The following is a 14,214-nucleotide window of genomic DNA, read 5'->3' as shown; positions in this document are numbered from 1 at the left end:
AGTGTTTAGATTAACCCCGGAGATTGTGTAGAAGATTGTATAGCAGATGTGTGTGGGGTTGTAGCTCAGGAGTCCATGCGCTGACCCAGTTTAGCTGGAACTCGTCTAGTGTCTCCGTCATACGCCTGTTTGTGTACTTTTGTGCGTCGACTTTGAGACTAGGACCGAGTCCAAAACCAGAGACCAGAAAAAAAATAAGGACCTCAAATTGAGCCCTGAGGAGCCCCGCTGTTTACAGTTGGCCTCCAATGAAAGGAAAGATATTGTATAACTGCATTTTTTGGATGTTTATTATGGACTAATTACGTGTTGGAGAACGTACAACACAAATAACGACGTGAATATGCTTCACCTCACAGCGCCACACACAGGACTGGCATGTGTACTACAGCGTAGTCTGGTTAGATGCAGGCAGTTGTTCCCAAAACGACCAATAGATCCAATGTTTCAAATACGCAGGAAGTTCTTTAATTAATAAAAGTATTAAAGTAGTATTGGTAATCAACGCATAATCAATAATCCCAGTTTATTATATTACCTTAACCATTAGCATCTTCATAGAGAACGATATTCTTGTGAAGACTATACTTGAGAGTGTAGGGTGTCGTCGGCGTATCGATACATTTGGTCATTTGTTGACGGGTGTTTCAAACGTTTTTAGTACCTCGAATATACTCCATTATTTACTTCATCGACTACACAATCCACGACAAACACTTTTTGTTGTTTTTTTGTAAGAAAAAAGACGATTTCACAATAAATATAAAAATGTATTAGTGTCAATACATTTGTTGACGTGTGTTTCAAACGTTTTTAGTACCTTGAATATACTCCATTATACTGTATACTTCATCGACTACACAATCCACGACACACTTTTTGTTGTTTTTGTGTAAGAAAAAAGACGATTTCACAATAAATATAAAAATGTATTAGTGTCAATACATTTGGTCATTTGTTGACGTGTGTTTCAAACGTTTTGAGTACCTCGAATATACTCCATTATATACTTCATCGACTACACAATCCACGACAAACACTTTTTGTTGATTTTTTTGTAAGAAAAAAAAGACGATTTCACAATAAATATAAAAATGTATTTATGTACAGAAAACATCTGTAAAAACGCTCATTACCAAAAAACAACAACATTGTGAACAAATATATACATTTATGAACAAGGTATGTACACAGAACTACTATTAGTACCATTGTCAGTATGTACAGCTGGACGAGAAAACTGCTTCTGTCCGTCACGAACGCGGCGTGTGACTGTAAACAAGCAGGTTTTCGAGCTGCACCAGGATGTGAACGGAAGGCAACGAAGACGTGCAGAGACCATGATGTGGCACATCTGGAAGGAGGGCGGAGGTTCTAATCCCCCCTCGGAGAGAATGTAAATGATCACGTGTCACGGGTTCCCGGCGCAGCTCTGTCGGCCACACGTGACGCCTTCAAAGCTAAACTGTCTCTCAGGAATGTACAGCTTCTCTTTTTTGGGGAGGGAGGAAGAAAAAAAAAAAAAAAAAAAAGGGTATTCAGGAGGAAAAAAAAAAAAATTGGGGGCCTCCTTTTTAGAAGGAGACATTCCTTTAGGAAGGTTCTGAGGTCACACTGGTTCTACTGGCTCAGAGATACATTCACACACACACTCCAGAGTCCTGTCTGAGAAACACTAAAACTCAACACTTGTTTTTTTCCTCTTTTTAAAAGTTTGAGATTAAATGTGAATCATCTGAAGATCGATCATACTGAGCTGGTGATCATGTTCACGCAGCTTTATATTCATTTATCTTGCAAATAATCAACGCTTTTTGTGTGGATTACACACCATTTGCTTTTGAAGCATCATGTTCAAAATATTGTGAATTATTTCCACCACTAAAGTGGTTTGATTGTCTCTGAAACATCAAGGCTTTTACTAAATAATTTGTCTTTTGCGCATCACGACCGACGTCTTAACTGAGTCGTGACTAAATATTCTTAAGTGAATGACTTAAAAAATAAGTGAGAAATAGTGCAAAACGTCACTGTGTACCTTCCACTATTATCTACGGTTGTTCTTTCCTTCCGGACGCGTCGTGACGGAAGAACAAGTCGCTGAAACTCGCGGTGATGATTGTGAGTTAAAAGTTCTTCACGTCTCGTGAGGTAAACAATAAACATAGAGCAGCTTCTTCAGGGTTGGATCGTCTCCGTCGCTCAGTTTGGCTCAGTTTTTGTCAGTTTTCCGTGAAAGCCAGATTGTCGGTCTCTTCGTCCAGACTCACCGCTTGTCTCTGGAAAAAAACAGGGGAATATGTTTAGGTCCGAGAGCTTCAGCTGCTGCAGTGCATTGTGGGACTTGCAGTGACAACAGACATGAAACAAAGGCATTATGGACACAAGTGGACAGAAATATTTTTTGTGTCTATATATATATATAAATATAATATAATAATAGACACAAATAAATTAAATGATTCATCCTTCTGTTATATTTCATTTAACTTTACACTTTAAAAAGCTATTATGCTAATGTTACTCCAGTGCTAATGTGGCTAACTGGGAGATGCTAACAAGGCTAATTTGTTTAAAAGCTAAACTTGATATTTTTACTTTAAAAAGACAAGCGTTGTACGGATGATTCTTAATGGAGGTAGAATATAAAGTACAACATAAGTAATAAATAATGACAATAAAAAAACAAGGGGGCATTAAGATAAAATTATAAAATCCAATCAAGCTAAAATTATTACTCTATTGTATGTTGTTTGACCTTTTTTTAACCGATTTAAAAGTACTTTTCTTTATTATTATTTTTGTATATTCATTGCATATTAAATATGATGGTAGATTTTTTTGGTTTCTATATTTTCTAATTAAAAATAAAACGAAGAAAACTTTCTTAAATTATTAAAAACAACTTTTGGGAATATATTAATTAAAAAAACGTTTTTAAATAGTGTCCATAAAGGCACCTTTGAATAAAAACATTATTATTATTATGTCATTATTGTTATTATTATTATTATATGATCAGAAGACAAAAATAGAACTTTAAAGAAAAAAAACAATTACAATAATAAAAAAAAAGTGTTCACACCCTTTTTAAATAAAATATAAATATATATAAAATGTAAAATATTTCTTGATTAAAGAAACTTTTTTTATGGAGAATATTCATTTTGACTGAAGCAACTTTTTATTAAAAAAATAAATAAAACATGAAACAAATCTATCTCCATTTAATAGCAAAAAAGTAAGTAAGTAAGTAAGTAATATTTATTTATATAGCGCTTTTCGAGACCAGGGTCACAAAGCGCTTAAACAATCAAAACAATACTCAAAAAAGTACATACTTGGTGCTAAAAGTGGAGGAAAAAAGTCCCCCCAAAAAATGAGTCATATTTAGAGACTAGTAATGAATAAAATATATAAAAACAAATATAATGGTCAGTTTCTGAATGACCTTTGACCTCATGAGGATCCCATGAATACAGTCTAAGGGTCATATGTGCCTCACTTTGTCCATGTCTGGCGTATAAGCAGAGACAAGCTAACGTCGCTAACACGCGACTTACTTTGGGGTACAAGAAGCCGTCGGTGCTGTTGCTCCTCCAGATGTGGACCTGGTCCTCGGTGGTCTTCTGGTAGACGGGGTTGTCGAAGTGAATGGTGTTGGTGTTCTTCAGCCTGTAGTTCCTCCACATCAGCACGCCAACTATGACGGCGGCACAAACCACGGCTGAGGACGAGAGGATGCGTTTAGAGGAGACGTACGAGTGACGGCTGCAGCAGGGTCTAACTCACCCAGGGGGACCACGATGTACAGGGCCACGGGGGCGCCGGCGGCCGACTTGGCGACGACCTGGTGACTCTCGCGGGTCTTCTCTGTGACAGCAGCTGGACTTGACGTGGTCCCAGTGGAGGGTCTCACGGCCGGGGCGGTCGTGGTCTTCGGGTCCGGCCTGGTGGTTCTGACCGGAGGTCTGGAGGTGGAGCCAGGATCCGGAGAGGGAGTCGTGGGAGCGACGTGGGCTTCGGGCGTGGTCCGGGCCGGAACCACGTGAGGATGAGGGGGGTCGATGACCTGGACGTGGGGCTGCTCGGTCTCGGGGTGTTCTGACCCGACTGACGACAACAAACTTCATCAATGGACTGTTTTTAACTCGACATGAAAGTATATCAGCGTCAGAATATTTAATAGTTGAATTTTACATTTCAATTTTTGAATTATTTTTGATAAAATGTTGTTGTTTATTAAACATGAAATATTTTTGCACAATTTAATTCCATTTTTTATATATTGAATTGATTTTTTTAAATAGTTTCTTGCATAATTTATATCAATATATTTTACAATAAAAGGTCAAATGTGTTGTGTTTTTAATTGTTTAATTTAAAAATGCAAATATTTTCAAAATTAATGGATGATTTTTTTACACATAGAGTTTGATATTCTTATTCCAACAATTCAAAAATAAATATTCTAAATGCAATATTTTTATAGTTCAAATTAAAAATGTTGGTGTAATAGAGAGTCAATACCAGACAATACCAGTAGAGCACCGAGCTACTTGATCGAACAGTCACATGATCACTAGAGCATCTCATGATTGGCTGAAAGTTCGATGAAGTAACTTTTGGTGCTAAACATAAATTAATATTACATTTTGAAGGCTAAGAATGAAAAAAACATGAAATTGTTTTTAATTATTGGAATAAGAATAGAAAACTCTATGTGTAAAAAAAAGTTTTGAATTAAACGACTAAAAACGATTTCAACCTTTTATTATACAATGTATTGAATTGAAAAACAATTTAAATTAAAACAAATATATATATATATATATATATATATATATATATATATATATATATATAAATTCAATTATTTTTAAAACAATATCAAAAATCTTAAAAATGTTAAATTCAACCCTTCAATATCCTGTTGATATACTTCCGTACAACCTTTCAAAATAAGACTCACCTGCTACACAAGTCCTCCGGTCCAGGGCCAGGGTCATGTGATCCGGGCACACGCAGGTGTACTTCGGGGGGTGTCTGCCCACCTGAGGCGCCGCCAGGCACATGAACTCACAGCCTCTGTTGGCCACGCGGCACCAGTCCCAACCTGGGTGACGACAAGCAAGGGTCAGAGGGCGGCGAACAGGAAGTGCGTCATGGGGGTCCGGACTCTCACCGCTGGGCTGCTTCAGGTTGTGGTACAGGACCACGTCCTCGGGGGACGACAGGTGCTCGGCCAGCGCCGTGATGTCATCGCCCGTCAACCTGTTGGCGCTCAAGATGGCGTTGCTGCCCACGTCCGTCCAGAAGACGCGCTCCTGAGACCAGAGTTTGTTTGGATTATTATCAGTTATTATTATCAGTTGTTGTTGAATTTAACTTTTGAAATGTTGAAACTTAACTTTAGTGTTTAATGTTTTTAGTTTATTCAATAATTTATTAAATATAAGATAGAAATACATGTTGAATGTAATTTAAAAAAATATATTTTCACACATAATTTGATATTCTAATTCCAAAAATACATACAAAAATAAATAAATTTAAATCTATATATTTTTATTCATAGCCATTTAAATTAAATATATAAGATTTATATTTTTTAAATACAATAAATAATAAAACAAATTAACTTTTATATATACAAATAATTGAATTCAAATATTCCAAAAAAACATGCCTAAGAAAACAACATATTTATATTGAATTTTAAAAATATTATTTAAAAAATATTGAATTTAGACATTTTATTTTTTAATTATTATAAATGGAATATCAAAATATATGAAAAAAAACATTAAAAAAATGTATTTAAAATATTTCTAATTATTCAGAAAAATATTTAAACCTTTAAAAATAAATATGATTGAATACAATTATTTAAAAATATTAAAAACAACATGAATAAAACCTGAAGAAATGGTAAAGATCTGATCAAGCAGCTCTGTGATCTGTTGGTAATGTCTGGTGAAACTATTATAACATTTTTATATTGAATTAAAAAGACTACAAATGAAAAAATATTGAATTTAGAAAATGTATTTTTGAATTATTGTAAATAGAATATCAAGATCTACGTGTAAAAACATTTCTTTTAAGTATTCAAATATTTTTATTACAGAAATTATTGGAAAAAAAAAGGATAAAAACATTTGAAACGATAAACTTTTGAAAAAATGATCTAATAAGTTTTAATAAAAAACAAAAACTGACCTCGAACACGGTCAGACCCAGCGGGTGACTCAGCTTGTCCTGGTCCACGATGAGGGTCCGCCGCCCGCCGCCCTGCACGTCGATACTGGACAGGGTGTGGAGTTTGGAGTCGACCCAGTAGAGCCGCTGGTTCAGCAGGTCTGCGTCGGGGGAGCGGGGAGGAGGCGGAGAACAGGTCCGTCAAGAACGGGTCCTCACGACGTGGACTCGCATGAAGACTCACCCAGGGTGATGCCGTTGGGCCACTCGATGTTGTCCGTGACCAGGGCGATGCGGTCCACTCCGTTCAGACCCCCCTTCTCGATCTTGGCCGGGGTCCCCCAGTCGGTCCAGTACAGGAAGCTGAGACGTCAGAGGCGGGTCAGTAACCGGTTTCGGAACCAAGGGGTCGTCGGACTCACTTGTTGTGCGGGTCCACCACGATGGCTCTGGGTTTGTTGACGTCCCGCTGGAAGAGGGTCTTCCTGCGGGCGCCGTCGGCCGAGACCACCGACACGGTGCTGCGGACGCTGTCGGTCCAGTACAGGTTCCCGTGGATCCAGTCCACGGCGATGCCTTCGGGCGCCTCGATGTCTTCGCCCACGAGCGTGGTGTGGCGGGTCGCGTCCTCGGCCGAGACCATCCCGGTTCTGAACCCAAGAGAACACATTAGAGTCTGTAGCCTCGCGAGACATCCCCAAACCAGAGTGGGAAGTATAGTTAAGTTAGTTAAGTCCGTACTTGTAGATCTTCTTCTGGGAGATGTCGGACCAGTAGATCTCCTTGGCGGCCATGTTGATGTCCAGCGCCACGGCGTTCTTCAGGCGCGGGATGACCCGGGTGTACTCGCTCTTGTCCAGGGTCATCTTGCGGACCTCGTGGCGGTTGGTGAAGAACAGGTACGCGATGGTTCCTGAGACGACGGGTTCAGAGCGAGGTGAGCGTCTGGGATTTCGGGGGTTAAAGGGAGACCAGCAGCTGGTGTTTACCGGTGGCTTTGCAGGTCTTGGTGGCCGGATCCACCTGGTACCCCTCCTCGCACTCGCACTTGTAGCCGCCCACCTGGTTGATGCAGATCTGACTGCAGGTGTCGGGGTTCGCGCACTCGTCCACGTCTGGACACAAGTTGAGAAGCTTTACTTTGGACTGTTTTAAACATTTTTATGAGTCACGACAGCAGAGGAATATCAGTGCTAAAATATTGTGTTGCCTCAGGGTCAGGGTGACCCGAAGGCCCGAAAACAAATGTGTTTGAGGTATCCCTTGCGTTATCTCAGGGTCAGGGTGACCTGAAGGCCCTGAAAACAAATGTGTTTGAGGTATTCCTTGTGTAATCTCAGAGTCAAGGTGACCCATAGGTCTGAAAACAAATGTGTTTGAGGTATCCCTTGTGTTATCTCAGAGTCAAGGTGACCCATAAGACTGAAAACAAATGTGTTTGAGGTATCCCTTGTGTTATCTCAGGGTCAGGGTGACCCGAAGGCCCAAAAACAAATGTGTTTGAGGTATCCCTTGCGTTATCTCAGGGTCAGGGTGACCTGAAGGCCCTGAAAACAAATGTGTTTGAGGTATCCCTTGTGTAATCTCAGAGTCAAGGTGACCCATAAGACTGAAAACAAATGTGTTTGAGGTATCCCTTGTGTTATCTCAGGGTCAGGGTGACCCGAAGGCCCAAAAACAAATGTGTTTGAGGTATCCCTTGTGTTGTCTCTGGGTCAAGGTGACTTCCATTTATACATATGCATTGGTGGAGGTCGTTCACCTTCGCACATGTTTTCCTTCGACATGATTTTTATACTGATATATTCCAAGGACCTCCCTCACCTTCACACTGCTTCTGGTTGACGAGGGTGTATCCAGCCGGGCAGAGGCACTTGTAGCCCAGCTTGAGGTCCATGCAGGTGTGAGAGCAGCCGCCGTTGCCGAAGAGACACTCGTTGAAGCCTGAAGAAGAACGACGGTGTGAGTCGAGAGCTTCGACTTAAGACGACTTAAGACGACGAAGACTCGGGACTCACCGCACTCCCTCAGAGGCTCGTCGGACCAGTCCCTGCAGTCCTTGCGTCGGTCGCACACCTGCTGCATGCTGATGCACTCGCCGCTGCCGCACTTGAATCTGTTCGGCTCGTCGCACAGGCTGACTACACACACGGACGCACACTTGTGTTACTTCACCATGACACACACAAACAAATTGGAAAATACATGTTTTTAATTGATTTTTTTTATTTGTAGCCTTTTAAATTCGATATAAAAATGTTGGTATAATAGTGCGTTTACATCGTCACATTTTTATATTGAATTAAAAAACTATAAATAATCTTTTTTTTTTAATTCAGCAAATTAATTTGTGATTTATTGGAATTATTATATAAAACTCAATGTGTAAAAATAATAAGTAAATATTTAAAGAATTACATTCACCCTTTAAATATATAAAAAAAATGTTTAATGCTTAAAAAACAAGATTTTAATTTTAAAGATGAAATCCAACGATTCAATACACAAATTATTCAATTATTTGACAAAAACAAATTCAACCTTTAAATATAAAAAAAATATTAAATTAAATGATTAAAGAAAAATAAATTAAAATCAGTATTTAAAAAAACCAAGATTTTAATGAATAAAGAATTAAAGTTTCAACATTTAAAATCATTCCATAAACAAATTATTTCATTCAATTATTTGAAAAAAAACAAATTCAACCATAAAATCAAAAAAATATTGAATTAATTGTAAAAATAAGTAAATAAAAAAAAATCAATATTTAATAAAACGAGATTTTAATTTAAAAATGTAAAGTTCCAACCTTTAAAATCATTCAATACTCAAATTAATTCGTTCCACTTCAAAATAAACTAATGGTTGAATTCAATTATTTAAAATATATAATTGAATGCCTTAAAAAAAACATAATTTCCTAAAAAAATTCAACCTTTAAATATAAAAAAAATATTAAATTAAATGATTAAAAAAATATAAAAAAATCAGTATTGAAAAAAACAAGATTTGAATGAAAAAAAATTAAAATTTCAACCTTTAAAATGTTAAATTAAACCATAAATATTCTGATGCCACCGACTTCCACAGATTTATATTATATTATACCCAAAATTATTTACCGTTCACGCAGCCGAACTCGTCGCTCATGTCCCTGCAGTCGTACTGCCGGTTGCACTGCAGGCTTCCATGGACGCAGGAACCGTCGCCGCACTGGAACTCGTCTGGACCGCACGTGGCTTTAGCTGCAGGTCAACGCTTTCTCATTAGAGACTCTCAAGATATTCGGAGCAGTAGAAACTCGTACCGCAGTCGTCTTCGTCCGATCGGTCCTGGCAGTCGGCGCCGCCGTCGCACCTCCAGCTGCCGTGGATGCACTCGCCGCTGCCGCAGCGGAACTCCAGCGAGGAGCAGCGGTGCGTGACCCCGGGCGTGGTCCTTCCCGACCCGCACTTCCGCGGCCACTCGTCGGAGCCGTCGGAGCAGTCGGCGTCGCCGTCACAGGCCCACAGGCCCGGGATGCAGACGGTGTTGTTGCACTGGAAGGAGGCGGAGCTGCAGGTGACGGCCGGACACGACACCTCGTCGCTGCCGTCGTCGCAGTCGGCGTCGTCGTCGCACTTGAAGGACAGCGACACGCACTGGCCGTTGCTGCAGCGGAACTCGCGCTCCGTGCAGGATTTAGGCGCTGCACGATAAAGACACGGATGAATACCTACCCTTCCTTGAGAGGGACACCCTGGAAAGGTCGGAGGGTCACTTACTGCACTTGTCCTCGTCGGCGCCGTTCTCACAGTCGGCTTTCCCGTCGCAGCGCCACGAGCCCGGCACGCACTGGTTCAGGCGGTCCGAGCAGCTGAACTCGGACGGGGCGCAGGTTCTTGCCACTGCGACGAAAACGAGAGGTGAACACGGGAAGAATCCAGGCGCGTTCCTAGAATGGTCGAGCGAGGAACTTACTGCACGTGGCGGGGAGTTCGTCGGTGCCGTCGCCGCAGTCGTCCGTTCCGTCGCAAACCCACCGCAGCGTGATGCACTTGCCGTTGCCGCACTGGAACTGTTTGACCCCGCAGGTCATCAGGGCATCTGTGGACACGGGACGGCAAGAAAAGAGCTGAGCCAAGAGTCAACCGTCGAGTACTTTGAAGCTCGTTGTCTAAGAGCAGATGATTTATTTAAACGGCAAATCAACTTAAACACAACAACAGAACTTAGTGGCGGACAATAATTATCGCGTCAACTCTTTCTTCACATTCTCAGGGTCAGGGTGACCCGAAAAAAAATGTGTTTGAGGTATCCCTTGTGTTATCTCCGGGTCAGGGTGTCCTGAAGGTGCAAAAACAAACGTGGTATCCCTTGTGTTATATCTCTATTGTTGCTACAATACTGTATTTAATTGATATGTGTCAAAAAGTGACATCAATTGCGTTGTCGGTTGACTGGGCGGCAAAGCATTACTCTACAGTTTTAAGTCATCGTAACTAAGAGGGTTGTTAAAAGGGATGGGACCTCATACGCAATGTTGAGTTTGCAAGTTTAAATAAATGTTTTCAATAATTGTTTTTAACATAAGTGTAAAGTTAAATCCCATTAAAGTGTATTTAACTCTAAACTTGTCATGTATTCAACAAGTTTGGATGTGAGTTTGTTTTTCTTCGTCCGGCAGCTTCACGTGCGGACCTCACTCGCGGTGGGACAACTGGACGGTGATAAATCTAGTGGACCTCGAAACAGTCAAAAACACATGACCCAACACTGAAACACGTGTTGCCGCGGCGACGATGAGGTTTGACCCTCAGTCCAGTGGAGCAGCGACGACCGAGAATCAACAGTTTATGAAACAGGATTTAAGGTCGACTCAGGTTTTTGGTGACAGAAGCTGGTTTAAGGTGAGGAAGAGCAATGCAGGTAAGAGAGGAGATAAGAGGCGGGGGGGGTGGGGGGGAGAGAAAGGAAGGTGAATAAAGAAAAGTGGGGGAGAGGAAAGAAGGTGAAGAAGAAAAGTTGGGCAGGAAAATTTAGTTGAGGAAGAGGGATGCAAGTGATGCAAGAAGAAAGAAGAATATTAGATAAGGAATTGAAAAAGTAAGGTGAGGAAAAGAAGGGTAAGTGGGGGAGAAGAAGAAAAGTGTAGAAGAGGAAGTCAAGTAAAAGAAGAAGAAGAAAGGTGTAGAAGAGGAAGGAAGGTGAGGGAGAGGAAGGAAGGAAGGTGAGGAAGAAGAAAAGTGTAGAAGAGGAAGGAAGGTGAGGGAGAGGAAGGAAGGTGAGGAAGAAGAAAGGTATAGAAGAGGAAGAAAGGTGAGGGAGAGGAAGGAAAGTGAGGAAGAAGAAAGGTGTAAACGAGGAAGAAAGGTGAGAGAGAGGAAGGAAGGTGAGGAAGAAGAAAGGTGAGGGAGAGGAAGGAAGGTGAGGAAGAAGAAAGGTATAGAAGAGGAAGAAAGGTGAGGGAGAGGAAGGAAGGTGAGGAAGAAGAAAAGTATAGAAGAGGAAGGAAGGTGAGGGAGAGGAAGGAAGGTGAGGAAGAAGAAAGGTATAGAAGAGGAAGAAAGGTGAGGGAGAGGAAGGAAGGTGAGGAAGAAGAAAGGTATAGAAGAGGAAGAAAGGTGAGGGAGAGGAAGGAAGGTGAGGAAGAAGAAAGGTATAGAAGAGGAAGAAAGGTGAGGGAGAGGAAGGAAGGTGAGGAAGAAGAAAGGTATAGAAGAGGAAGAAAGGTGAGGGAGAGGAAGGAAGGTGAGGAAGTAGCCCTCAGTGGACTCTTCATCATTAAAACTAGGCTCAGGTTAAAACAACATTCGTCTGGACTTCAAATCTCTCAGAGACCAAACAAACAAAGTTCAAACGTGTCTCGACGTCTGAACTATTTACTCGACCCAGAGTCACAAGAGTCCAAACACGCCATCGTTCGACTGCAGCGTCACAGTTGACCGACGACGTCAGACGTTAAACATCCACAAATATTTACCGCAAGTTATTATTGTCAATATTTTGATCTTTACATTTCCTCTGAGTCTTCTGGGCTTTTATGAAGACAAAAAACACTCAAGATAGAAAAATCACACATTTAGTTTTGATTAGAGTAGTTAGTTAGAGTAGAACAATTTATTTTGTTTTCACTGCTGCATGTTTACTTTGTGTAGCAGCTACATGTTAGCTTAGCATCAAGAGATTAAACATATACCTCTTTATTGTGCAGCTACAGTACATGTTAGCAGCTACACGTTAGCTTAGTATCAAGAGGCTAAACATATACCTCTTCATTTGGCAGCTACATTTTAGCTTAGCATCAAGAGACTAAATATATACCTCTCTATTTTGCAGCTACATTTTAGCTTAGCATCAAGAGACTAAATATATACCTCTCTATTTTGCAGCTACATTTTAGCTTAGCATCAAGAGACTAAATATATACCTCTTTATTGTGCAGCTACATGTTAGCAGCTACATGTTAGCTAAGCATCAAGAGACTAAACATATACCTCTTTATTTTGCAGCTACATTTTAGCTTAGCATCAAGAGACTAAATATATACCTCTTTATTGTGCAGCTACATGTTAGCAGCTACATGTTAGCTAAGCATCAAGAGACTAAACATATACCTCTTTATTTTGCAGCTACATTTTAGCTTAGCATCAAGAGACTAAATATATACCTCTTTATTTTGCAGCTACAGGTTAGCTTAGCATCTGTTAGAGTAAAAGAGGAAGAATATAAATGAAAATATTGATATATTTTTATTTTAAGGTGATGTTGTTACTTTAAAAAGATTGATTCAAGAGACTAAACTAATACATCTATATTCTGCAGCTACATGTTAGCAGCTAAACATTAGCATAGCATCTCTGAGAGCATAAGAGGCCGAAAATAATAATAATAATAATTTTTAATTGAAGTTTAAAAGTGAATTGATTGATTTTAACCAAAAAATGTAATTATAAAGAAACAAATCTACCTTCATGAGAAACTCAGTTAAAAGTCTTTTTGCAAGTTTATTAACCCTTTATATCAGCCTGGCTACGAGGAAGTTGTTTGTCCGACCGTTGGTTGTAAAATTGTAGCTTCAAAGATTTTTATTATTATACTATAACATAAAGTTTGGTGAACCTCCTTATAAAGTACATCGAAATCAAGAGTTTATATTGGGGAAATATATGTTGTTTTTTTTATAAAAGTTACATTGAATAATTATCCGTTTAAAGAGTTAAATAGAAGAAAAAATTGAACATTTTAATATATATAACAGCTTTTCAATTTTTTTCTATTTAAAGAAATAAATAAAAAGGGATTATTAAAGCGTATTTAGATTTTTTTTTTTTTAACTCCTGATTTTGATTTCATCATCTTTCATTTCCCGGCAGAGACGGACCGAGCAGGTCGCTTCTGCGTCTGCGCAGATGCCAATAACTGGTTTGGAACTGGTCAACTGGTTCCAACATGTTTCACAACCATTCCCAGAACCGGCACCGGGAACAGGTCTGACGATGACTGCTGAAGAAAAAAAAAAATAAAAAAAGAAGGGAGGAGGAGGGAGGAAGGGTTTCCCCTCTCCGTCTTTTTTAAATAAAACATGAATACCTAATAAATATTTAATTATTATTTTCGTTTTCATTTTTTTTTTCTTTTAATGCCGCTTGACAGTTTCCCCATCGCTCAAATCTGATTGGCTGATCAACCAGCGCGCGATTCAATGAACGATACAAAAGATTTTTTAGTTTATTTTGTTTTAAAATGTATTTATTTATTTAATTGATTTTTGTTTCACCTGCACCGACGGATCGAAACTCCCAAGTTCAGTCCGGGTTGGATTTGACCTACATTCGCGTCCCCCTGACGACCCCCCACGACACACACACACACTTCTAACTGACACATTAATAATAATAATGTTATTAAACTCACGTGTGTGAAGCGCACAGATGACGAGAAGCGCCACAGACGCGTGAATCTTTTTTTCCATCTTTATCCAGAACCAAAAACCCGGAGGAAGAATCTCCGCGAGAGATGCTGCTGGTT

General features: G+C 39.8%; 1 protein-coding gene across 1 annotated transcript; it reads right to left on the bottom strand.

Moving 5' to 3' along the window:
• Positions 1-1,136: 1,136 nt before the first annotated feature.
• Positions 1,137-14,214, bottom strand: ldlra (low density lipoprotein receptor a). Its single transcript, XM_087808738.1, has 17 exons — positions 14,101-14,214; positions 10,165-10,290; positions 9,969-10,091; positions 9,512-9,892; positions 9,327-9,449; positions 8,220-8,342; positions 8,026-8,145; positions 7,191-7,316; positions 6,943-7,114; positions 6,624-6,851; positions 6,446-6,564; positions 6,223-6,362; positions 5,186-5,327; positions 4,973-5,116; positions 3,793-4,113; positions 3,564-3,727; positions 1,137-2,279 (listed from the first exon to the last, which is right to left on the bottom strand). Exons 1-17 carry the CDS (start codon positions 14,156-14,158, stop codon positions 2,223-2,225), a joined length of 2,667 nt encoding a protein of 888 aa, XP_087664864.1. The 5' UTR covers positions 14,159-14,214; the 3' UTR covers positions 1,137-2,222.

Source organism: Callionymus lyra, chromosome 15 (genome assembly GCF_982586985.1).
Source record: "Callionymus lyra chromosome 15, fCalLyr1.hap1.1, whole genome shotgun sequence".
Lineage (NCBI taxonomy): Eukaryota > Metazoa > Chordata > Actinopteri > Syngnathiformes > Callionymidae > Callionymus > Callionymus lyra.
Note: the sequence above shows the minus strand (reverse complement) of the source record. Positions and strands in the feature narration are given on the sequence as shown.